This window comes from Pocillopora damicornis, chromosome 7, assembly GCF_964200805.1.
Source record: "Pocillopora damicornis chromosome 7, jaPocDami1.2, whole genome shotgun sequence".
Taxonomy (NCBI): domain Eukaryota; kingdom Metazoa; phylum Cnidaria; class Anthozoa; order Scleractinia; family Pocilloporidae; genus Pocillopora; species Pocillopora damicornis.
Genome location: NC_142676.1, coordinates 23,226,210 through 23,252,953, shown reverse-complemented (window position 1 = coordinate 23,252,953; position 26,744 = coordinate 23,226,210). Strand labels below are relative to the sequence as shown.

At 37.9% G+C, this 26,744-nt stretch overlaps 2 protein-coding genes across 2 annotated transcripts; one reads left to right on the top strand and one right to left on the bottom strand.

The window, feature by feature from the left end:
* Positions 1-734: 734 nt before the first annotated feature.
* LOC113664411 (methionine synthase) lies at positions 735-19,443 on the bottom strand. The gene is made up of 35 exons (XM_027180011.2): positions 19,112-19,443; positions 18,901-19,008; positions 16,918-17,009; positions 16,340-16,429; positions 15,980-16,049; positions 15,274-15,366; positions 14,353-14,459; positions 13,706-13,765; positions 13,405-13,499; positions 12,720-12,820; positions 12,319-12,380; positions 12,108-12,175; positions 11,137-11,216; positions 10,920-11,032; positions 10,637-10,777; positions 10,128-10,313; positions 9,491-9,670; positions 9,177-9,293; positions 8,407-8,547; positions 7,864-7,953; positions 7,476-7,574; positions 7,272-7,325; positions 7,004-7,120; positions 6,609-6,709; positions 6,337-6,525; positions 5,981-6,062; positions 5,791-5,889; positions 5,256-5,328; positions 4,768-4,923; positions 4,288-4,481; positions 3,634-3,767; positions 2,953-3,019; positions 2,622-2,723; positions 2,125-2,328; positions 735-1,760 (listed from the first exon to the last, which is right to left on the bottom strand). Exons 1-35 carry the CDS (start codon positions 19,245-19,247, stop codon positions 1,674-1,676), a joined length of 3,888 nt encoding a protein of 1,295 aa, XP_027035812.2. The 5' UTR covers positions 19,248-19,443; the 3' UTR covers positions 735-1,673.
* An 82-nt stretch (positions 19,444-19,525) lies between these two features.
* On the top strand, positions 19,526-24,175 carry LOC113664402 (WASH complex subunit 1). Its single transcript, XM_027179999.2, has 3 exons — positions 19,526-21,953; positions 22,519-22,784; positions 23,566-24,175. Exons 1-3 carry the CDS (start codon positions 21,196-21,198, stop codon positions 23,937-23,939), a joined length of 1,398 nt encoding a protein of 465 aa, XP_027035800.2. The 5' UTR covers positions 19,526-21,195; the 3' UTR covers positions 23,940-24,175.
* The last annotated feature ends 2,569 nt before the right edge of the window (positions 24,176-26,744 follow it).

Sequence of the window (26,744 nt, the reverse complement as noted above, 5' to 3'; positions counted from 1 at the left end):
GGCCGGTTTTTGATTTTGGAGACTTGTGGCCGATTTTTTATTTTGGACACTAATAGGCGATTTTGATTTTGGACCTTAGCGGTCGTTTCTGGATTTTGGTTTTGATTTTGCTGGTTTTTAAAGTGACAGTATAGATTCTCGCGTGCTGATTGTCCAAGAACCATTGTCAGTTAAACAAATGATTTCATTTTACCTGTTCATTAATAGATCACATATGACGTCAAAATGTGGTAAGAACACACGACGCGCAGCAACCAGCCCCCAAAATTGGGGTTAGTTGAATACAGGCGCGAACTAGCCAGATCATTTAAACCTGGAAGATTTAAATATCACTCTGGTTCCCCCTCGAATCTCCTTCACTCCCTGCCATTTGTATATGTTCGCTTGCTATGCAAGAAATGTTCAGAAATGAGAGGGCCTGCCTTACAGAGTACTGCGATAGGCCCGAGATTTACACAGTTAATAATAAAAAATTAAGAAAATTAGACCTTTGAGAAGACACACACACATATATATATATATATGTTTTGTCATGTCACGAGCGGAATCCGAAGGTCTGTGGTTTGACTCGCCCTCATATGGAGAATTTTTTTCTTCATCGCACGCGACATGGCAAAAAAAACATCTTCCACTATTTCCTTACCGAGCTCAAAACTCACCTTTTTTAATCCGTTTATACAGACCTTGTTACTTTGGACACAACGACTTTTAACGAAGAAAAATCACTCAAAATGTTGTTTTTATACGGAAGTTTATTACTTGAGAGTAATCATTATCCTCAGTGGCTATCATTATAAATGGTACTCCACGCAACATACTTAAATCATTTGGAGTTTATGCAAAGGCTTTTGTGCGTAATAATCGGAGCCACGATATAAAACGTATTATGATGTACAATAAAGAATATCATTAACCTTAAATAACATGAATTCTTTATTCCTATCTACCTTCTCCTTCCGCTACGCTTTTTTTTGAACACTGTTTAGTGTTATAACGAGATAACACCTTCTAGCCGATACGCTAGCCTGCTCCACGTGTCTACTTGCAAGATATTAAGTACTGAAACGGCGGGAGAAGGAACATGTTTGAAATTCTGAAAGTTCAAGTTTAAGGTTATTAATCTTGCTTGTTAAATACCACGATGCTGTAAGCAGTTTCAGTATAATACTTCCAACAAAACATATTTGCAAAGGCAAACTATTACATAGCGAACTCCTCAGTCGTTAACAGTAATCCATTACGGATAGTTACCAACATCGTGCATTTCGAAAACGTTTACTTCATTTTACCAAACTCACCTCGTCAGAGGATATAACGCTGACATAGCCCAGAAAACCCGTTATGCCTTGCAGTAGTGCATTATAATTTAAATAGACTGTTGAGGATTGAACCAACATAATTGATACTTTTATACTTAGTACTCCGCCTATCAAGCGTTTCCTATCGAGTTCACCTTTCATTTACAAAGATTCGGGTCCTTAATGTTATTTGCCCATTTCCGCGTAGAACACGATCCCAAAACGTGCGCAAAAGAACACGCCGCTGGAAAAGCACGTGCACATCAGGTCTGCGAAGGATAGGTTGCTCTTAAGAGCATCATCTTGGAATGAGATTGAGTACGTGAACAAGACGGCGACTCGCGTTTATCTTGATAAATATCATTCTGTTTGCGTTTAGTCTCTGTCGTAGGAGAGGATAGGAGATAACCATTTTTCGACTTCCTCAACTGGCATTCCCTTTCGTTCCGCATAATCTTTCACCTTAGTGAGAGAGAAAGAGAGAAAAACAAGACGCAATTATTGGTGGGAACTGTATCATAGCCACCGCCTGTGAAGAACACTTCAAAGTTAACTTTCGTCTAGTTTGTCTGCTTGAGCGTTTTTCCACGCCATAATCCGTTTTACCCAGCTTTGGCGTGAGTTTTCGTTTTGGAGCCTACCTCTGAAGCAGATAGCCTGAATTGAAGGCGTCATCTTATGGCGAGTGAACATTAAAAAGCTCGCGTTCGCTTATTCGACCAGCCATGTTTAATTTAGAGCTAGAGTGGACGGTGGGGGAGGGGGCGAGGAAAGGCGCTTGGTTTTCATCGCTCTGTTATTTCACAAAGCGTAACTTGTGTCCTACCTGGTCTTCGCAGATTTTTCCCACTGAGAAGTAAACAGCTTTAGGATGAGCGAAGAAAACCGCCGATACTGAAGCAGCGGGATCCATGGCCAGCGACTCTGTCAACTTGATTCCAGTTAATTTCTCACAGTTCATTAAATCCCACATGGTCTTTTTCTCTGTATGGTCCGGTTGACTTGGGTAACCTGGTGCCGGCCGAATTCCCTGCAGAAGTAAAGTAAAGAGGTTGTTATGCATTACTCACGTTGTCCAGTCTTCAAATTCAAACATTGTCAACGCCGAGGAAATGTAATTTTAAAAAGTGACGAATATTTTCATGACTTAGGGATATACTCTATGGATATATCACCATTAGAACCACGCTCTTTATCACTGTTAGGTCTATTTTCAAGAGAGAGACCTTAAAATTTTGATCGTTATTTTAGGGTCTAGTCTTCTAGCCATGAATGACGTCGATCACCGTCAGCCATTGTTCAGAATCACACACCACTACTTACCTGGTATTTGATTCGGTGCAAGTCCTTCGCGTCCAGAACCTCGTCGCTACAGTAACCCCATAATTCCTTGCGCACACGTTCATGAAGTTCCTCTGCAAAGGCCTGGTACAAGGAAAAATGCAAGAATATAGTACAGCTTACATAATTCAACTCGTACATTGAAATAATTTAAGTAATTGATGATTAAGGCCAAGGAAGAACTCGAAAGATAAAGGAAATCTACGATTCAGACAGGTCGAAGGCCGCAATATAGTTCCTTTAATAAATACAACAGTTTAGATATTTCAGAAAGGATTTTAAACGTCGCTGAAATAGAGGAAACGTTACTCACTTCGGCTAAGCGGTCAGCAAGTGCCTTTACCATAATAACACTGTAATCGTCCAGATCCTCGTCAAATCTGAGAAGCAGATGATAAATATTACACTCCGTTAAATTCCAAACGTAAGCTATTTCTTTATCACTGAGGGCGACATCGGCGTTCCGAAAGCAAATTTATGATGTTTAACTATCATAGAATCAACTTAGTGAGTTTAAGAAAACGATAAAAATGAACTCCAATTTGAAGAACTTTTTCGGCTCTATTTCTCAACATCAACATTGTAAAAAATACGGAAAAAATCGTCATAACAAGTTCAAATCCTCTTACTTCACTTTGCAAACGACTGAAAAAAAGAAACGCTTTACCTCCTTTAAACCAGCCGACTTCAATGATAACAAATTATGTACTATAACTTGGTTTCTACATCAAAACATATAGAGATTCCATGCCCGTCAATTTGCTCCACTTTCACCCCTATGTTTGACTAGCATCTAACTTCTCTTTTCATCATCATCCCCGAGTCAAATACTAAGGGCACGAGAATAAAGGAATTGATCACCGACTAAAGAAACTCTTAATTTTTAAAACAAATTCTCCTGTCCAGCACCTTAAGAATTGTATAGAGAACAGTATTGAGAATAAGCATACTGATGTTAGGGTGTAAAGGGGTAATATGCCGTTTAGCTACGTACTTTTTAGCCATCTCCTCGGCGCCCATAACAGATACAGCAAAGCAGCCGACGTAGTCCTTGATATTTGAGTCCAGCGGTGCTACAAAGTCAGACAGACAGTGGTATGGGTCTTCTACACCATGCTCCTTTTCGGCCTAAAAATGAGACACAAGTCGTTTAGAACGGAAATATGACGAACTTAAAATGTTTGCTTAGTGTAAGAAAAGGAGAGGTTTAAGTCCGCACGCAAATAAAGTGCCTCAGCGCTCTGCTGGGGTAAATTCCGTTTTCATGAATGTGTAAAAGCAAAGTAAACTGTGAAGACACAGTGAACTGATGGTGGCAAGAGTCACACGGAAATATTATCGCGAACGTAAAATTTGTATTTATTCTAGTATTTTCACGAAGTTAAGGAAGTTTCAGAAGTTATCATTCTGTGTTGAAAATCATTCACTTAGAGACCAGTCATAATTTATCATCGGGGAAGGGGGGGGGGGGGGAAAGAAAGGAAAATTTTGACTATGTCACAATTAAATTCACCTGATCCCCCCTAAGTCCCTACACTAGCAGTCAACTATTTCAGTCCCCTCTTCATACTCTATTGGCAACGACTGTTCCCCCCTCCGTTCCCCCTGGAAACCATGAGACCATGTGACCATGTAGGCGCTTGCCTACCTGTTGTCTCAAGCCATAGAACACAGCCCGTGGGGAACCCTCTCGTTTGTTGTCGTCCTCAAAGATGTGAACGTCATCACCGACACTGTTAGCTGGAAAAAAAGCCACTACTCCAGTCGGTTGAAGTGATTTCGTCTCAAGGATCGTCTTTAACATGTCTTGGGCATCGTTGAACAATTTTTTAGCTTCTTCGCCTGAAGAAGAAGCAAACACAATCCGAGGTGAACCCTTCAACTCCCAAGATCTGATTGTTAATTCTCCCTTCTAACGGATTTCCTTGTAAACCGTTTACGAGATTTTGGTGTTGGATCAAGATAACTACTTAAACCTGATACGTTTGAGAATTCTCATTACTTGATTGCCGGATAACGTATGGATATGATAGGAAGAAGTTGTATTTTAATCACTTCTTTGAGTTAAAAGATTGAGTTACAAAAAGAATTGGTGTGGTAGTTTTAAATTTCCTACTTTTATACTTACCGACAGTTTTATCCTGGAAGATTTTAGGGTACCCCCTGTTGGGATATTTTCCTCGTAGTTGCCATACATCAAAGAAAGGTTTCCAGTCAATGTAAGGAATAATATCATTCAAACCGCAATCATCGATCACCTTGACACCCAAGAACGAAGGCTGCACTGAAAAACAAACAAAAAAATCAGTCATAATCACAAAATTCGAGTTTATATCCCCTTAAAAAATTTTACCAGAAAACACTCCATGCTGATGACGTACTCTACGGAGATCTGCACATTGTCTCTGATTGGCTGTTTCTTTCTGAACACCAGCCACTCAAAGGTACCATTGAATAACAATCCTTGAATGGAGCCTCAAGCAGAGAAATTTTCTGTTCACTGAAGATGTTTACAAAAACCAGCAACAATATATGTTAAAAAAACAAAGAGGTTCCAATTTCGGAAAGGACTGAGTCATACTTTCAAGTTATTTGAAAGCAGTTTTAAGTAATAACCTGGAATGAAGTCAACCCAGTCCAGATTGCACTTCTTCGTGCGGGCTTTCTCAAGGGACACATACTTGCGATCCTGCCAAAAAGAAAGAAAAAAAAATCATACCATTTTAGTAAATGTGCTGAAATATGAAGCCGAAAAAAGATAAGAGGTTTTAATCGTTCTTTCTTTCATGGACGAAAAACAAACCGTACTGCCAGTCAAAGCTAATAGCGCTTCACGTATCAAATTTGAAGGGTAGATAAAGAAGTATACGCCCCCAAATCTTCCGCATAGGCTTCTCCCCACAGAAAAACCCTCTTTGAGCGATTTTTAGCCCACTCAAGTTCTCGAAGGTTCAAGGGAAGTGTTGAAATACCTCATTAATGCTGTGACAAATTTTAAACACGTCAAACACATCTACATCCAATTCAACGTCTAATCCTTCTAAACCAAAACCAATTAAGGACGTAGCATCTTGGCTTAATCCCCAGTAGAGAGAAAAGACCTTGCAACCTTGATGGGTGTTATTGTGACACCCAGTGACATTTCTCTCACCTTCAAAGAATCGTAATGCTCATCTCGAATCTCTTCGTACTCCTCTTTGATTTCTTCCATGAAGTCCTCCTTAGCGTTCTGATCAATCAACGCTGAGCACTATGCAAACAGATTATCAAGTTACAAATTGATAAAAAAAAAAGCCACGAAACACAACACGAAATGCAAGAGCACGATAAAGCTGCCTTACCACCACAACACTCTTGGAAGCGTCGAGAACATGGACAGTAGGCTCCGTGTAACGCGGAGCGATCTTCACAGCCGTGTGCGTCCTGGATTAAAAAAAAACACGAAATACAAAATGCTTATCAAAGTGTAGAGAAGTAATACAGAATTATACTTCTAGCTCAAATTGAATTCTTAACTTTCAGCCAGTGACACACAGAATATTTTATGTGCCAATTAAGGCCATAGGCGAAAATCGTTTAGGATGCCCAGTGTATGGACAAAGGCAGAAAATGCCATCGTATAGCCTTCGATCAAAGTTGTTGAGCCTAAAACTGCCCCGTGTGTCGCCTTCATTCAGCTCATACAAAGAAAAATTACCTGGAAGTTGTTGCTCCTCCAATAAGCAGTGGTATTTTGAGACCTTGTCTCTCCATCTCTCTTGCGACGTGAATCATTTCGTCCAGTGACGGAGTAATTAGACCTGACAAACCAATAATGTCGGCCTTTTCCTTCATCGCGGTCTGTAAGATCTTCTCGCACGGCGTCATCACACCAAGGTCAATAACCCTGTAGACAGTAAAGACGAGAAAAAGTTATAAAACAATTTCCTTGTAATTTCTTTAACTAAGAACAATCGTGTATCATTTTACCTGTAGTTGTTGCAGCCCAACACAACTCCCACAATATTCTTGCCAATATCGTGTACATCCCCTTTGACAGTAGCCAAGACAATTGTTCCATTGTATCGGCTCTGAAAACAGTAAAACAAATAATAAAATAATAATCATTAGAAGTATTCTTCTGAGAAATTAAATATTTGATGACCAATGGAGCCTTTTTTAAGTTCCATCTTTTTTTAATTTTTCTGTCCACTATCTTCTTTTGATTTGACTGACTGTAATGATTCAAAGCTTTTTTTTCATTTTCATCTCGTTTTTTATTTCCACCGCGACATGAAAACTTGAAGCGCTCCATAACAGGGTTCCATTAGCCAAAAGTATACTGAGCTCAAGTTACTTAAGTGATACTGGGAACTTATACTTACCGAAAGGTCATCTTCGGGCCCAACTCCCTGCTCGGCCAGTCTCTCCTCGCGCTCCTTTTCCATGAATGGAATCAGGTGACCTACAGCTTTCTTCATGACACGAGCTGACTTAATAACCTGTTGAACGCAGTATGATTTGTTATTATACGGTGTGCTTCAGAGAAATGAATTATTAAACTGTCAATTATCAGTCGGTCGATTAGTCAGTCAGTCAGTTGGTCACTCAGACAGCCAGTCCTTCCTTCCAGGGTGGATTTGCTCTTCCTACCTGAGGTAAGAACATTTTTCCTGCACCAAACAGATCTCCAACCACTCCCATGCCCTATAAGGAAACAGAAGTCACAGATCAGTTTTAACAGCTATCCTCAACCCAGATCAAGTCATCTATAATTCGCTATCAAGATGTCCCACCTTTTTCTTTTCTCGTTTTCAGCAACCGACTTAGGGACAAGGAATTGTGACAAAACCTTACCTTCATCAATGGTCCTTCGATTACGTTCAACGGACGGGGATATCTCTCTGAACACTGCCTGGCCTCCTCGGTATCCTCTACCACAAATTTGTCGATGCCCTAGAAGATTGCAAAATTAAATTGTATCACCTTTTCGCATTTTATAACTGCTTGTTTAACCCTTTAACCCCTAAGAGTGATCAGTAACTATTTTCCCCTATCAGTATCACCCCTAAAACAAACATTGGGGTCATGAGAATAAAAGAAATGATCACCAGCTACAGAAGCTCTTGACTGTTAAACAAATTCTCTTTGTCAGTACCATAGGAAATGTATAGAGATCAGTATGGAGAAATTGTATACTGATGTAAGGGTGTAAAGAGTTAAACTAATGTTTTTATGTTATTACCTTCACTAAGCCATACTCCAACCTCTCTTCCACGTTTCCATTTCTCCATTCATCTGTGGTTACCTGTTTCTTCGCTCCTTTGCCCATTCCCTGTGCATCACAGAAATATCATATAGACAGAGGTTTCACTAACTTTTTCCATTAGCATCTGCCCATGGTTAATAGGCGGCTGTGGTAATGAAGGTGATAAAGGGGTAATGAGGCCCCTTTCCCCTCGGGAAGGGGTGAGTTTACTCCTCCTATAACCGGCTCTCACTAAAACCCCAGACAGAGACATTTATTTCTTGTTTTATACCCGAGGGGTGAGATAATTCAAATAATAATAATAAAATAATTCGGTTTTAATAACTGAGTTGATAATGCAAAATGGTCACCGTAGAGAGCTCACGTTTCGAGCGTAAGCCCTCTGTCAGAGCGAATCATTCCTAACGAAGGGCTAACGCTCGAAACGCCGGTTAGCTTATAAACTCTTTACGGTGGCCCATTCGCATCAACTCAGTTGATAAAACCAAATTATCTTATCATACACCAAAGTATACGTACCTGAGCATACTGCAGCAGTTTTTCAGTGCTGTTTGGATCTCTGTTCCACAATAAATCCTCGCACAATTGTAGAAGCTTTGGCTCGATATCATCATACACAGGCAGATTACCAGCATTCACGATGGCCATATCCAAGCCAGCCTGCAAGAAAATTACATGATCATGACTGTTAAAACCTCACTACAACTCAAGAAATAAATCTTCGGAGGGTTAGGATGTCACTGAGTAGGAGTACTTCCCTCCCACAACTGGTCGGTGTTTGATTCTTGGATCTTATGTCAAATATAATCCTTCGTCACGTAGTTCGGCACGAGCGTGTCTTCGCCGGCGGGAAAGTGGGAGGCCTTGAGCGACGGAAACTGGTGAGAAATCGACAAAGGGTCTGGCATTTTTAGGCAGTGCCAAAAACTCTCGTCCACTCGTCTCAAATCTCCCCACCGGTGGAGAAACGCACGTTCTGCAGCGCCAATAAAAGGAGCGTGCTTACAGGCAAGTCAAATATGGATTGAGCTTCTAATTGTTTCTTGTTCTTCGGTGACAGATTTTTTTTCTAGGTTTTTAGGTTTGCCTTGCTCCCCGGAACCAGTCCTTTAAGAATCGGTGGACCAAGATGTGCCACGACTCAAACTACTATTAACAACTGTACTAATTTTTATATTTTTGATCATTATTTCTCCCGTTTATCTTTGGAACGCTCTCTTTTCGAGGTGAAATTTGAAAGAAGCTCAATATTGCCTAAACCATGGATTACATTATGAATTTAATTTAACCTTAATCCCATGGTACAGGAATACACTGTGCATGGCTTCTCTTATTGCGTCCATTCCACGGAATGAGAAGGAAAAGTTGGAGAGGCCACCACTGACTCTTGCACCTGGAAGGGTTTGCTAGAAAGAAAATAAAATCCATGGTTAAACAATTTCTTTTAATCCTGAACAAATTACGCTCTTATGATGTGAACTATAATTACCATTTTGGATAGGTAGACGCGAATGTGTAAATAGTTGGTTCCAACCCAAAGTTTGAAAAATTAACGACGAAATTACTTTACGTCTAGGTTACCAGTATCCATAAAAACACGAACCTTTATAGCCCTGGTGGCTTCAATAAAGTACTTTCCATAGTTGTTGTGTTCTTCCATTCCTGTCGCAACTGTGAGAATGTTTGGGTCAAAGATGATGTCATTGGGGTTGAAGTTTATTTTGGACACCAGTAAGTTGTAAGAACGAGTGCAAATTTTGATCTTGTCTTCTAACTCTGCAGCCTGTAAGACAAAGGAGTCAATTTTAAACAAATAATTCCTGAAGTTGAAATTAGAAGATCCTCGCAGCTAAGAACACTACTGAAACTAGTAGTTGTAAGTAGGACCTGAAAAAAATTTCAGGCCCGTACGGGATTTGAACCCATGACCTCTGCGATACCGGTGCAGCGCTCTACCAATTGAGCTAACAAGCCAACTGGGAGCTGGTCAATGAATTGGGTACAAATAAACATCCGAGTGAATGAAGATTTAGATATATGAAAATTCACATATTTGCACTGCGGTGGAAAGATGAAATTAGAAGATCCTCGCAGCTAAGAACACTACTGAAACTAGTAGTTGTAAGTAGGACCTGGAAAAAATTTCAGGCCCGTACGGGATTTGAACCCTTGAATTTCCTGAAGTACTGATTGACCAGATGTGTATTCAAATGAAAACTGTTCCCAGCCGCAACCCTTACCTGTCCTTCCTCGTCAAATGCCATCACTACAACAGCAGCACCATAACGTTTGATGATCTTTGCTTTCTCCAAAAAATCTTCCTCTCCGTTTTTCAAGCTGATGCTGTTCACGATACATTTTCCCTGAGTGCACTTGAGCCCAGCCTCTATCACGTCAAAGTTGGACGAGTCAATACAGAGAGGGACCTGGTGCAGAAAAAAAAATTGACAATAACCGTAAGTACGGCTCGATATATCACTTCACTGCAGTGATAAAACTGTAAATTACAATGGGCAAAAACAATATAGAGACGATAGGAAAAATGCATATAAACAAACAAGCATATAACACAAAGTAATGAAAAATGCAGGGTAAATCTTCGATAAAATCTTGCAATACCACCAAAACATAAATTTTAAAAATGTGCAAATAGGTGTGAACATGAACAATACTTCAAGTAGCCATTTCTATCATTTAAGTTTCAATTTTTTTTAACTTAATAAGTATTAGAAATCTTTTATACTGATACCTTTGCAATTTCTGGTTCTGACGAAATCAAGTTGACAAATTTTGACATGCATGACACTCCATCCAACATGCCTTCATCCATGTTAATATCTAAAACTTGGGCGCCATTCTCCACCTGCAGCTTGGCTACAGCTAGTGCTTCCTGTGTGTTATAGAGAAATAAAGACTTAAAATAAATAAACAATTACTACATCAAAGAGTGGCAAATTTTTCAGTGCTTGAAGAAACTTAAAAGTGAGTGTTGATCACCATGTGATCTGGTTGACGTAAATCAGTTTCCTTACCTCAAATTTCCCTTCCTTAATAAGCCTGCAAAATCTCCTGGACCCAGCAACATTGCAACGCTCCCCAATGTTCACAAACAAGGTGTCTGGTGTAATTCTCATGGGTTCAAGACCTACATATTAAATGCCACCAAAGGAAATTTCATTTACTCTGAGAAAATGAATTTAAACAGTTGCAAAAAAGGCAATTCCTTGTTGCTTGAGAAAGAACACATACCTGAAAGATTCATGGCGTTAGCATACTGATCTTTTGGTAATGGTCTTGGTTTGAAAGGTTTAACTGCCTCAGCTATTGCTCTGAACCAAAATAAGATAAAAATTTTAGTAAAGAGTTGTTAGAATTGCCAGCAGTGAGGAGATTTAATTTCACAGGATTATGATGATGGAATGGCATCAAAGAGATTTTACTAGAGTATCAAAGAATATAGCAGCTAGCAAGAATGCATGTTTCCATTGGTGCAAATTCTATACTAATGCAGTCAAAGAGAATGTAAAACCAGAGAACTAGGAAAATGAACTATGCAGGGTGAAATATCAAGTTCACTGAACTGGTGTTGTTTTTTATAGCTTTTGCTTAATCTTCATACCTTCATACTGGTTTATCAAATACAGCACGTATTTGAAAGGTGGACCTTGAGGTTATCCCTATGAATGGTCCCCTAAAACCCACCCATCCCACCCAAGGGAGGACATCCATCACACAGTAATCTCGTGCGTGGGAAATTAACGTCTCCTACCCCAAACCCTGCAGGAGACGGGACCTCCGGCTTAACGTCTTTATCCGAGAAGACGAAGCAAGGTGAGTGAAGCGACTTGCTTAAGGCCACAACGTAGTGCCCTGGCCAGGACTCGAACCCGGGCCGTCCGACCCAGAGTCCAGCGCTCAGACCACTGGACTACTCACGCCTCACCGAAAAGAAAAGTTACATTTCATATATATGGCCTTTTTAATGAAAGCACATTCTTGTGGTCAAAACTGCTGAGTAAACTTGGTGCACTGGTAGCACTTTGCCTCTCAAGTGACAGGTCCCATTGGGAAGGTGGTCTGGCAAGAGACTGTTCTTGATTTTAAAAAACATGTACTATGGAAGACACTGCATCACTGATGACCAAGTTTACAACAGACTAGTGTGACAACTGTGTTGCACTAATGCATCAATAAATCTTTTATCAAATTAATGTACATACTTGATATGAGCTGGTGTTGTACCACAACAGCCTCCCACAAGGTTCACAAGACCATCTTTAGCAAAATTCTGAAATTTTTGACAGGCACACTTAGGTTATTATATGATTATTAATAATTCCGTGTTAATAATTAAGGCATAGTATAGTGTGATCAGAACAAGATGATAGTGTATCTACATGCTGTTAAGTTATATATTAACACATGGTTTACCTTTAAATGTTCTGCTGTCATCTCTGGTGTTTCATCATAACCTCCAAAAGTGTTTGGCAGTCCTAAGGCAAATAATCGTTTATTTACATCATGCAGTCATTTTTACTTTGCTTAAAATTGGATAGCTCTTGCTTAGCTTGGTAACCACAAAGTCAGTTGCCTTAGGTTGATTAGTTCGTCAGTCAATCAATCAAACATTTGAAGGTCACAAGAAGAGAGGAAATAATTGCCAACTGAAGAAGCTCTTGATTGCTCTTAGGCTATTAATTCTGCTTGTTGGCATCTTAGGGAATGTATAGAGGACAGTATGGAAATTATGCATGCTTAAGTTAGGGTATAAAAGGGTTCATACCCTCACCAAAGTTGCAGTGAAAAAAAATATATTGAAGTCCTCTAATTACCTGCATTAGGATAACAGAGAACATAGGATGTTGTGCACAAGCCCACAGCTTCTATGAATGGCCTCATTTCAGTAGCTCCTAAGGCACAGTTGAGTCCAATGCTGCAAATAAACAAGTGCAGAAACATTAATGCCTACAACAAGATGATTTCCCTCCTCTCCCTCCCCTGCTTGGCTCAGACATTAATATTTATCACCATCTAATAAATTTGGTATTTTTGTCCGGGAGGTGGGGGCTTGGATTGGGTCTTTGATGGGGTCTTTATCTTGGTCACTCATGGAAGTGAAGGGGTGAAAGTTAATTTGTGAAGCATCTGTTACATGCGCATTGTAACTATTAGGGAGTATAAGATGTCATTACAGCAACAAGTACTGGTTGAAAAAATCTAATTCACTGCATTCAACATTTCTGACAGCAAGACATCTTCACATTGACATAACATTTATGTGTAGTGTTGAGTTCAAAGTTGAAGCGTGACTAAATTGCTGCCAAGATTTCCTTGCTAAGAGGACATGAAAATTGATGATTTTAAATTTTTGTTCCTGTATGGGAAAGCTATGAATTGTACAAAGTTTTAAAACGCACATGTTTTGCTATTGTTTTGCTCATTACATCTTTTATTTTGCTATGTTCTCATTGCTGTCTCCATTGTGGATTTCTTACAGTCCCTATTACTTCAACCTACCTCAGAGGCTTGGAGTGAGACACACTGATCACGAACCCATCAGTGGTTTGACCGGATAGTGTTCTACCACTCTTATCAACAATTGTGCCAGACACCTAAAGGAAATGATTTATAAATATGGTGAACCAAAATATGCCACTGACAACTGTCAAAGACAAGTTAATCCTTTCAACTACACCTCGTACTTTCATTAAAATAAAACATTTGATATCAATAATTGTATGTGTCAATGGAAGGTGTACATGCCTGTCTGTAAAATAATCATTAAAATTTCCACAACTTTGTTTTCATGATTACTTACAAATATTGGAACTGGCTTGTATTCCTTTTCAAAGAGCTGCTCAATAGCAAACAATGCTGCCTGAAAAATAGTCATGTTTAAAACTTTAACACAGGTTTTTAACCTTGTAAATTAACTTGTAACTTCTCATTGCAGTTCAGATACATTATCTAGGAAACAGGTTGTTAGAGAAGAAAGGCTTGCTATGATTCAAAATGGAATTCTCCTGACTAGTTTCCCATTTAGGAGAATAACTTCTTGTAACGTGGGAGTTACAGGATTAAATCAAGATACAAAAACTACAGAATTACTCTGTGGCACTTGTTGTCAAAAGAAACATTCCAAAAATCAAAATATAGTAAAAGCCACAGGCACAGCTGAAGGTCCCTTGACAAGTTTTTGCATGCTGTCACTTCTGACTCCTGTTGGGAGTTTTCCCTTATTTTTTGCTAGTTATTGAAGTCACCATGTGTAAAAGCAACTTACAGTTCATCAAGTATTTGTCTTTTCTTTTTTTTTTGGCATTTATACCAATCATTTTTTTTTTTTTACTACCAGCAAACAGTTTGAAAACCTCACCAGCAAAAATGCAATTTATTTTGGAGGTTGCCTTTGGGCAGACTTGAATCTTAAGACAGTGCAACCCTACTGACACATGTCATGTTTACCTTAGCATTTGCTGTGTCAAATATTGTTTCCACCATAAGAACATCAGAACCACCATCCAAAAGTCCTCTGGCTTGTTCTGCGTAGGACTCTACCAACTGATCAAAGGCTAAAAACAAAAACAATTAGTTCAATTGACAAACAAACAAAACAAACCTGAACACAAACCATTCGTCTACATATTTTCTTACATCTCTTGTCTGGAAACAAAAAGGCCTTCGTTTATAATCTTACCTCAATTAGTTACAGCATTTCATGACCAAAGAGTAGCAAAAGGATAGTCAAGAACCCTTTAAGCTCTTAGAGTTATTAGCCTCTAATTTCTCCTCAATGTATTGCATATGTCCAGAAATGCGTGCAGTAATGAAAATGGCAGATTTGACAAAATTTTGTCTGCCAAAGTGAATGTTAATGGATTTGACGATTTTGGTGGATTTTAGTCAAATTCTTCAAGCAAAATCAGCTTGGTGGAATTGACGATTTCCAGTCAAATTTATATAAGCATAATCAGCTGACTTGATTTGACAATTTTGACAAATATTTGTACATTATTGCCATTGGATCAAACAACGAGGTCATGAGAATAAAAATAATAATCGCCAACTTAAGAATGTCTTTATTGTTAAAGAAATTCTCCTACTCAGCCTATAATAGGAAATTAATATTGGGCACCATGGAGAATGTGCACACTGATGTTTGGGTGTTAACTCTTTAACTCTCATGAGTGACCAAGACAGAATTTCTCCTTACAATATTAATACAATATCAAGCAGATAAGTGATGACAATTAAGACAAATATTAATTTGGGGATAATTAGTTGATTCAATACTAAATTCTCTGAACTAACATTATAAGAATTGTATGATTGACAGAAAGGAGAATTACATATTTGATCTGGGAGTTAAAGGCCTAATAGACTTACTGATGTTTCTGTATCCTGGATTTTCAACACTGGGTGAGATTGAAAGTGTCCTGTTGGTGGGACCCATTGCACCAGCCACATATCTTTTTACTCCTTAAAATATTTTATTAATTGCAAATTAGGGTAAACAGTTGAAACTATTCATTGACATTTAGTATACATTTCATAGATTTCAATATGCAATTAAAAAATGTTTAATTCAGATCAAACAAAAAAAGTTGAATTAAAAGTGAGGGAGCAGTTCTCTTTCAGTAAAGCGAAAAGGAAAATCCCAGGAAAATCAGGAAAATCCCAGATTATTCCAACAAATGAAACTTGAAACCATAGAGATTGCCAACTGTCTGGGATGGTTAGTGACAAATCTGGAAAATTGGGAGTGTTTCTACTTTCCTGATGTGCCCCAAATTTCAACGACGATTAGCAATCATTCACAATGTATGAAAACTTCAATTTCCACTGTCTGGGACATTGGTAATAGTTTGAACTTGCTAGTAGCACTTTAGCTGCTTAGCTAAAATACCCCTGAGTTACACAATAATAAAAATGGCATGTGGAAGAATTTGGGAAAGATATGTGTCAATCTCCCTTATATCCACAAAATCTGAGACAGTTGGGAAAAAGTGAAATGGCCGATCACCTAAGATTTTCCAAACACATGAAAATAAGCTTAACAACATCAAGCATTATTCTCTGATGGACTTTATACCTGTGGCAACAGCAACCTCAATGGCTGCCTTCTTAGCAATTTCAGCTGATGTTTTGTTTAATCTGTACACCTAATAATAGAAAGGTAAATAATTATTGTATTAGTTGTCAGACTGAAAATAATAAAAATATCATAACACTAATAATTGATAATGACCAATAAAAATCATTATTATCTGAGTTATAAATCATGATGATGATTTTATTGTCATTCATTAACAATAATTATTATTCCTCAAAACTATTATTATAGGTTAACAATAAATTTTGATTGTTAATTAAAGGTACAGCCTTTAGTTCTCTAACATTCTTTACAGTGTTCATTTGGTATCTGTACTTATTTCAGCAGAATTGCACTTACCAAGTTTTCAGTTCCGTAATCTGCTTGTGCAATTGATGTTCCACTAAAAGTGTTGGTTTCAATAAAATCTGATCCTGCTTCTAAGTAACCCTGGAGTGAGTACAGAGATAGATAACATGCTTAATAACTTAATTTAAACATATAAGTATGTTAAGGTGGATCTGTAATTAATATAATTCATTGGAGATAATCTTACACTCTATATTAATATAATTGACACAGGAATTACTTTACTAACACCCCAGCCCAGCCCAATACTCTCCCAGCTATTCATTGCTTGCAGTTTCCTTTACACATCTATCCCTTCAACAGTTTCTGCTATTGCTAAATTCTAATAAAATATTCTTTTTTACGAGCAACTTCACAACTAGCCAACCAAAAAAAAAGAATTTTTGATCATGGATAACAGAAGTATTTAAATATTTATCTTCCTTACAACTTAGATTTGTCTTCTAAAGAATGGGAAGAAACATAATATTAATATCAAAAGTTTCAATACTTCACTTCATTTAAAATATCCTGTTCAAAATTTTTTCTACACAATGCAATAACAGAGTTTACATGTTATTTGTCCATACCCTGTGAATCTCCTCTATAATATCTGGTCTCGTTAAACTTAGGAAGTCGTTATTTCCCTTCAAATTGTGTGAATGATTCTTGAATTCTTCTCCTGCAATCAAGAAATTAAATGACAGTTCACAAACAAAATAATAACAATATGTGCAAGGTTTACTCTTTAACCTTCAGAGTGACTAGCAACTAATTTCTCCTTAAATCATTGTTGGTGAATCAAACATAAGATCACAAGAATAAAGAAATTGATCAATATCTGAAGGAGCTCATGATTGTTAAACTGATTTTCCTTGTCAGTACCATAGGAAACATATAAAGGACAATGAGGAGAGTCTGCACACATGATCACTATTGAATCAAACATAAGATCAGAAGAATAAAGGAATTGATCAATATCTGAAGGAGTTCATGATTGTTAAACTGATTTTCCTTGTCAGTACCATAGGAAACATATAAAGGACAATGAGGAGAATCTGCACACATGATCACTGTTGAATCAAACATAAGATCAGAAGAATAAAGGAATTGATCAATATCTGAAGGAGCTCATGATTGTTAAACTGATTTTCCTTGTCAGTACCATAGGAAACATATAAAGGACAATGAGGAGAGTCTGCACACATGATCACTGTTGAATCAAACATAAGATCAGAAGAATAAAGGAATTGATCAATATCTGAAGGAGCTCATGACTGTTTTCCTTGTCAGTACCATAGTAAAAAATAAAGAGGATAATGAGGAGAATATGGATGCTGATATTAAAGTGCACAGGGTTTTGGATACTTGCATCTAAACTTTAAACAGTGCTTTGCTTGTAAGTCTCTTTACCGCTGATTTATAATAATAAACTGAATTATACACTAAATTTGATTGGTTCATGCTTATAATGTCTTGGAGGGGCAGACACCTAGATAAAGTTACCATTAAAACATTTTGCTTCTTTACAATGCAAAACAAATATATTCCATTTTGCTGTGTGACACTTTAAAGATTAATCACAGAAGACCTTAAAATGCCTTGACCCTTTAACTCCCAGATCAAATTTGTAATTCTCCTAACTGTCAACCATAAAATTCTTGGTGTTAGTTCCGAAAATTTAATATTGAATCAACTAATCAGTCCCAAATTGATATTTTTCTTTATTCCTATTGCGTATCTGGTTGATATTGTATTGACATTGTAAAGAGAAATTCTGTCTTGGTCACTCATGGGAGTTAAAGGGTGAAGAACATCACTGACATATTGTTACCTCATTTTGATGTCATTTGTAATCTATTAATGAACTGACACATATCGACGTAGATTCGAATTGTCAAGGAAATTATACTATTAATCCAAAAGATCAAAATAACACAGTGGTTTCGAAATTTTTATGTCAAAAAAAAAGTTGAACTACAACATAAAAATTACAGAAACTGATGCCCTTCAAGAGGCAGATCGGCTATACAAATAGTGCATTAAATCACGGCTGAGAATTTCTGCTTTGTCTAAATGTGTAATTAAGTCAAGCCTTACACACTTCAGCACAGTTATCGACTTCTCAGTTGTACGATCCTAATTTTTCTCTACGAAGACAAAATTACGTTTTCATGGGACACCGTAGGAAGTCATAGGACATCGATTTCTTAATATCCTAACCATACTACTTTTTTCAGTTTTCTAAAACCGTGGTATCAATCAGTCGTCACGTAATTCGTGCAGTGATTTTACTGAATGATCTATCGTAAACTTGCACAACCTTCAACATTGCGTGACATGAACAGATGAACGCAACAATTACCTAGAACAAGGCCTATTCGACTGAATTATTTGATGCAGTGATAACAAAGAGTCTTTGAAGTAAACTGGAAAATTGAACAATTCAACTACTTGTACAAATTTAGATTAAAAATACCCCTAAAAGATCGAATTCTGATCACTAGTTACGTCACACACCGTTTTTCGAACTGTTACTAGGCCAACTATCAGTATCAGAAAACTGAAGTTACCTCTAAAATCCTCTTCTTCCAAATGATAACTTTGGATCATGGTCCCCATTCCACCATCAAGGATCATTATTCTTTGCTTTAAGGTTGCTTCTATTTCTACTGCCACGTCTGATGGAACAAACATCCCAACGAACAACAGCTCAAGATCAGAGAACAGCTGCGCATCGTAAACAAATTAAAAAAAGAATCTTTTACAATTTCACTTTCTTACCTGTGGAGTCAATTAAAGGATCGTTTACTCTAATAGTTGGAGGCATTTTGGAGAATAGAAATGAAGTGTTGTTAGTCAGTCGAATGGGAAGTCTTCTTCTTCTAAGTAATGTGCCAGCTATTTTTGTCACTATCATATAAATGTATCCGTCCCGCCATGGTAAATTGCGCAAATTAACGGAGCTTGGGTACTAAGGTTAGGCAATATGTAGAAGAATCTAAGGCCTGGTATGAATGGTCAGTTTGGCAAGTATTTTTACTCAGCATCGTGATATCACCAATCAAAAATTGTGTTAGCTTATTGCGAGTCATGCGACTCGTGCGTGGAATTTCCCAGAAAGAGTTTTAACTAGCCAGCGGTTCAGTGAGACATAAGTTTTTCGGTGGTATAAGCATCATCTAAGTAATATTCTTTACACGTAACATAACAACATGTCGAAATTTGGAAACATTGTTTGACTTTGAGATCCAACTAAGTTTTTCATGGAAAAAGAACTGGAAAAATACCGCGCTAGTCGAGCTGAAAAGTACAGGGAGACCAAAAAAATCTTATGGAGACCCTCTTTTTCTGTTCAAGGTTTGGGATTCAGCAGATTAACGTCATGGTTTCAGAGCCATCCAGTTGATCATCGGGATGAGGAAGTTTTGCCTTGGTTTATTTTGTTCTTGAAAGTTCTCTTCTGGATCTTACTATGGGGTTTCTTTATTCAGATAGAGTTTGGAACCGTGTTTTTCTTTCTTTCAATGTTTTATTGGGTTTATTCAAGCATGCAAGCCAACACCAGAAAACCGTGGGAACCCAGCGCTTATTCTGTATTCAACGAGAACTGTGAAGCCATCGACGGAACTCTGAATGCAGAGCAGTTTGAACGAGAATTGAAATTTGGAGCTGGAGCAGTTTCAGCTAATTAACTGGCGAAATGAATTTATATGCAGGGGACTCTGTATTTTGTAGCTAGCAAAATCATCAGTGGTTGACGTCTCATTCAATTGCCTGCTGTCATACTTGTTGTCATCATCATCACCATCACCATCAAAAACGGTCAAACCACATCTGACCTTTGAAACTCTAACATCAGTATGCATATTCTCCATACTGTTATTTATACCTTTCCTAAGGTGTGGACAAGGAGAATTTGTTGAACAATCAAGAGCTTCTTTTGTTTGTGATCATTTCTTCTATTCTCGTAACCATATAATGTTTGATTCAGGGGAGATACTGTAAGGAGAAATTAGATGCTAGTCACTCCAAGCAGTTGAAAGGTTAGCAAACAGCATCTAGCCAGCTGACATCAAGTCACAGTCTCTGTTAGGTCAATGGTCTCCTGTATCACAACTTAATTAAATATATTTTTCTGATATATACCAAAAGTAGCTTTTGGTCTATCATCATCATAATCTCTGCAATTTAAAGACTCACGACAAAATTAATAGTTAGAGGATTTGGGGGCTATTTTTGCAAGTCATAAAACAATGTGATTTTTGGAGAGAGATGATTTTTGTTTTGTCGTATGGATGGGACCAGAAAAATATCCTGAGTCCTCATGGGGAATCAAACTGTAGACCATCAGACTTAAGGCTCTGATGCTCTACTAACAAGCCATAGAGAACATACAACAAGCTACACCATTACTAGATTCATATGTGACATGTCCTGCAAACTGTGATGATCAGCAGTTTAAAAAGTCAAGAACAGCCATGACCCTCCCACGTGAGCTGCAATTTTAGTGATTGCAGAAAAGAAACCTGCAAACAAATTAAGACTTTGATGGGATTCTAAACCCATTCCTCCCTGATACTATTTGAGTCAAGACTGAATTTGAGTTAGTCCCCACAGGCTCCTGTAACAGTTGCTGTCAGACAAACTTGACTGTAGTATGCTTTGGCACCTTGCTAATATTAGCCATCATACTTCTCATCAACCTAACCGGGGGGGAAGGAAAGAATAATAAATCAAAACAAACATATCTTGACTCTCCCCAGGTCTCTTCATTAGTCTTTCGTTTCTTACGTCTCGTGACCAAAATGGCGACTAAATCAGGATCATAGGTACCAAGCAGGAACTTCTCTATTGAATTAGTCGCCATGCCTGTTCAAACCTACAACATTCCACTAGTGTTACCGAGTCTTCGAAGAGAAGAATCGATTAATCAAATAGTGGATTCGTTGGAATATTTGGAGAAAGTGTCTAAAGACATATTCACCCGAATCAGCAATCGAGTTGCGGAAAACAAGAAACGATTAGAGGCCATAAATTATCGGGCTGATTTAGCACAAGCCAGAATCGATAAAATAAAGGGAATCAAGAAAGCTACGAGGGTGTTTTCGAGTGCGAAATACCCAGCTCCGGAGAAACTTGAGCCGTATGAAACGCTGTATTCTGAAGAAAATGAATTGTCTGAAATAAAGCGTCAAACGTACAACCTGAATTCGAAGTTTGTCCCAGTTGATGAACGAACATTGAAGGATAAACTGCAATTCTACAACGTACACTTGAATGTTAAGAAGAAACAGGACGAAATGAAAGGGGAAGGGCTGGGTTCCCTTCCGAAGAATCTTCATTCTGTCAGTTCGTTGTTGCTTTTCAATACTACTGAAAATCCCTACAAGAAGTATGTCATGTTAGATCCGCTTGCCGGGGCGGTTACCAAAACAAGGGCCAACATTGAAGAAGACGAGGAAGACATCGGAGCAGCACCAATTTCCATCACTCAAGGAGAAGCGCTCGACAGATTGACAGCACAAAATTACTTCTACGTTCCAAACTTGGGAGATGTACCGGAGATTGATGTACCTGTGTACCTTCCGGATCTTCCTGGGATTGCAGATGACCTCTCTTACAAGTACTTCTTCAGGATTTTTTTATTTTTGCATGTATTTATGAATTTCGTTAGTTAGGTATTCAGTTAGGTAATTGTTTGTTTATTGGCAGAGACCAGGTCAACATTATGAAATATTGTTAGTGTAGAGTGTTAACTCAGAAGTGATTAAATTTAAATTCTTCTAAAAAAAATCCTCATCTCATTCAGCAAACAGGTCATAAAAAAACTTAAACTTATCAGGTAATCATTTCAATCTAACAGCAAATTCTCATAACTAATTTACAAGGAAATTTGTAGCAGCAAGAGAGGAGAATTAACAATCAGATCTTGGGAAATAAAGGGTTAAGATCCAGCTTTCACTTGTTTCCTGCCATAGTTGTTCGGTCTCCATTTGTCTCAATAAGAACTCCTGTGGTGATTTAAGCAGTCCATGAGAAATTTCAAGCAGCCCTTTAATTATCTTATGAGAGTTATTGAATCAAGGAAGAGCTAAATCCATTTCTGTGATCAACGCACAAAATAGATTTTAGCCATTTTAATGCTTGCATCACTCTGAGTCTAAGTTTTGTCTTTATTCAATCTACAGTGCAGAGCTTGGTCCTTCCATAGCACCATCATTACCTGGTTCAAATATACCTGAATTACCTGATGTCCTGGAGGGAGAAATACCACAGACAGAAGGAGCCCCTCCTCCCCCTCCAGCACCTGGTCCAGCTCCCCCACCCCCTCCGCCACCACCTCCTGGACCTGATGCTCCACCGCCCCCTCCTCCCCCTCCTCCTCCACCTCCTCCAGGACCGGAATCAGCACCTCCCCCTCCTCCTCCCCCTCCAGTGGATGGCTCCTCAGGAGGTAAGTTAAAAACTTACAGTGAAACCTGTATTTATAACCCTTCACATCCTTACATAAGTACAAATATTATCCTTACTGTTCTCCATATATTTCCTATGGTATTGACAAGGAGAGTTTGTTAGAAAATCAAAAGCATCCTCATTTTTTTATTGTTTCCTTGACTCTCATTACCTTAATGTTTGATTGAGAAGTGATACTGTTAGGAGTAACTGAATGCAAGTCACTTTTTGGGATTTAACGGTAAAGCGAACACTAGAGATACCCTCACTAGTATCTGCTTAATGCACATTTTCTTTCATGCTTACCACTGATTTGGACCTAGTTTAAATGTGGAACTTTCTGTGGGCCAAATTATTAAAGGAAGAAAAAGATTAATAGCTATTTTTTTGGCAAAAACCTTTGCAGGAAAAATTATAAATTCTTCTTTTTTCCATTTACCACCCACTGTATATAACAGTAATGCAGCTTGAAGGTGTTCTACTGATGTTGATTGTATGATCTAGGTGATTTACTGGTTCTGGTTGCTGATAAAATTCATCACTGTTACAATCTTTGGTTCTTTATATTTGTGACATTGTTTTTATGTTTCTTGCCTTCATGTCCATCTACCAAGTAAATTTCAAAAGTTGTTTACAAGGTGAATCATTTAGCGATGTTTAAAACTATCAATAAACAACAATGCGCATGAGCTAAACATTGTTCCCCTGATGGTACTTAGTTGTGATCTTCCAATGGTCAGCAGAAACCATTTATTCTTTATGTTTCCACATCTTCATTGCAGCTCTTCCCACCGATGTCCCTGCAGCAGTAGCATCTGATGGTAGGGCATCTTTAATGGAATCCATTCGCAAAGCAGGTGGCAAGGGCAATGCTAAATTACGTAATGTAAAGGAGAGAAAGCTGAAGAAAAAAGCAGAGAAAGAGCAGTCTGCCGTCAGTGGTGGGGGAGGAGGTGACCTCATGGGTGACCTCTTTGCTAAGCTGTCCATGCGTCGAAAGGGTATCTCCGGGTCTAAAGGTGAATCTGGTGGATCATCTGAAGTGTCCACGGGTGGAGGCTCTGCAATGGACAGGATCTCAGCAATGATTCCGGCTCCTCCAAAGAGTGATCGCACAGATTCTTTGCATTCAGGGGGAAGTGATGATTGGGATTAATAAGTAATCAATCACTAATTCTCAATCTTGGCCTGATCATCTTTATCTTGGACAGTTGCTTTATACTGTAAGAAGTGGATTTTTGCAAAAGAGTAGAGAACATAAAATGATTTTGTTTACTTTTTTAAGGTGTAATGTCATATCACAGACTAGAAATTAAACTTTTTCAATTTGATCCTTGTAAAAAAGGAAAATCTTCTCTGTTGTGTTAACAATAAAGAAGCAAGAAGGGGAAATGGCTTAGTTCAGGCTGACGGAGACAAACAAAAACACAGTTGTCTGGGGACCAGCTGCTTCCTTAGTTTTCTTTTCCTAGCATCTTCCATTTTTGGCATACATGCCTTACCACTTGAGGTTTATGAAAAAGAGACAACATTACCCTAATTGGAAGGAGAAAACTTCCTCAGGTCGTTCCCAAGTATAGCAAAGTAAATTATTTTGGGATATAAGCATGCACTAATAAAAACTGACTTCTCCTTCATGTGGCTGGGGTTTGTCTTCGAGGCAAATTTTGTTCTCTTGTTATTGGTCTCAGTGACCCACCTCTTACTTTTAATTGAGTGATGTTCTCTTTACAAACTTATGAACAGTGAATTTCACAACACACCAATATCAACACAGAGTTATTAGATATTATAAGTGTATATTAGTTTTTCAGAGAGAACTTTGTTTTAGTGAATCTTTCTCAAGATTTTTATTCCTACTAGGGTAAAATTAGCAACTTGTTTGAAAGGTTTGATAAATATCTCAGTAGTGCCAATTATCTATTTCCAAGAAAACATCTTTGAAAAATTTTTGTGTAATTATGGCAAATGATGATTTGTTATAGAATTTTTGAGCTTACTGTCATTTTAAAACCACTGAATTTGTTAAACATCAGTGTTAAAAGTTATTGTTTTCCTTAAATATCCGATATTTTTATATCAAGTACCAACGAATTTGTAGTGTTCAAGATCAACAGGCTATCAATTTTTAAAGAGTTCTGCCTTTTCCAAGCGGTGGGGGCTTGGCAAAATGATAGCAGGTTACAATGATAATGTAGGGCTGGTTTCTTTTCATTGACATAGTCAGTGTAAACATAATTTTTCAGTCTGTTGAGACTCGTGGTCTGTTTGTGAAAGAACCTCTGATCTATTAGTACATGTCAGTGATGATGTAGGTCAAGAGGAATCAAAGGTAAATGGTAGATTGTAAACTTTCTACACTGCACAGGCCTAAAATGGGTGTTTGCCAAGGTACACTGGTCATTTCTACCAGGAGGAATTAGTTAGATTTGGATTGTATACTATGATGCACTTTGTGGTTATAAAAAATTTATGAGAATTCTAATAGTAATCTTTTACCAGCTGCTTCTCCAGACTCAAGACAAGTTTTGTTTCATCTTTTAAAGTTTAGTTTTCAAGGTTTGCAAACCTGTCCAAACAGTGCCAAGGAGTGAAATACATTGTTTGAAGAAATGTGGAGTAACATGTTCATAACTGCTCTGTCATACTCTAAATATAATACAAGCTTTCAACTGAAAATGGGATAGGATTGTCAGAATATGTTGTTTAAGAAAAAAAAAAATGTTTCTTCTTCGAACATAACATGATATTACCATAAGGAAATACTATCCCACACAAAGTGACCCCTATGTTTCAAAACATGCCTACCACTGTCAATGTCTGCTCAAGAATTTTGGGCGAGAGCAAGCTTGTCCAAACATTTTTAACTGAAGTGGAAGATGCAAGAAGTGTTTATCAAATGATTTAGACTTATTACTTCAAACCAGCTGGTGCTGCTGTTGTAGTGGTGCACTGTTTAAATACATCACCTTGTGCTCTACTTAGACAGAAGTTAACTGTGGTAATTTAGTAACACAACCACTCAGATGAACTAAAAAATCCATCAATCTCCACATCACCCATTAACATTCACCAAATATGTTTGATTTCCCTAGAAGGGATAAATTTGACCTCTAAAAATGTGGTGGAGAATTTAATGCTAAATACCTTTCCTTCTATCACTTCAAAAAAATTTTCAGCAACGTTTTCACGTCTACTTGACAATTGCCGAAATTATACTCCGACAAAGGATAGAGAATAATAAACGAAGTTATCTTTAGTTGTAGGTTGCCTAATTATTGTCAGTCTTTGGTAAATATGCCGAATGAGACAAGTCACTGATGTAAATATAGAATGCCTATTTCGAGAGTTGATGCCAAATTTCACGTCACTGGAACAGAGGGCGAAAAAAAAACAGGATACTTCTTTTACACTCCTTAGCGTCCTGAATAAAAGGATAGAGGATGTTCGGTACGATCTGAGTCTAGACAAATCCAATTTTCATTGTTCTGTTGTACAAGTTTCAGAGCGTTTCAGAAAATTGTAATTGATTTGAATAACTTTGGAATTAAAGCAAATCTACACCAATATCTACGGAAATTTCCACAAACATACTTAAATGGAAGGTTTTTCAATTCCTAGGAAGATTAACCAGTCGAAAAGGATAGACAATGTTTACATACGCATGTGACTGAGCACTGCAGATGTGATCAAACGTTCTAGAATGCAAATCAACAATCATTAATTCGAAGCATACCTCATCTGCAATATTCGAGGCTCAGACTTTACCAAAACTTTAGCACTTTCACACACGTTCCATTATTGCCATCGCTCTAGTAAACATGTTAGATGTCTCACGAATTTGATGCTGCAGATATAGGAATTGAAAATACGCAAAATGACGCAGCTAATAGATTCAAACATTGAACAATAGCATATCAACTCTGCTTCACCAAAAACTCGCAGTCAAACCACAAGTCCA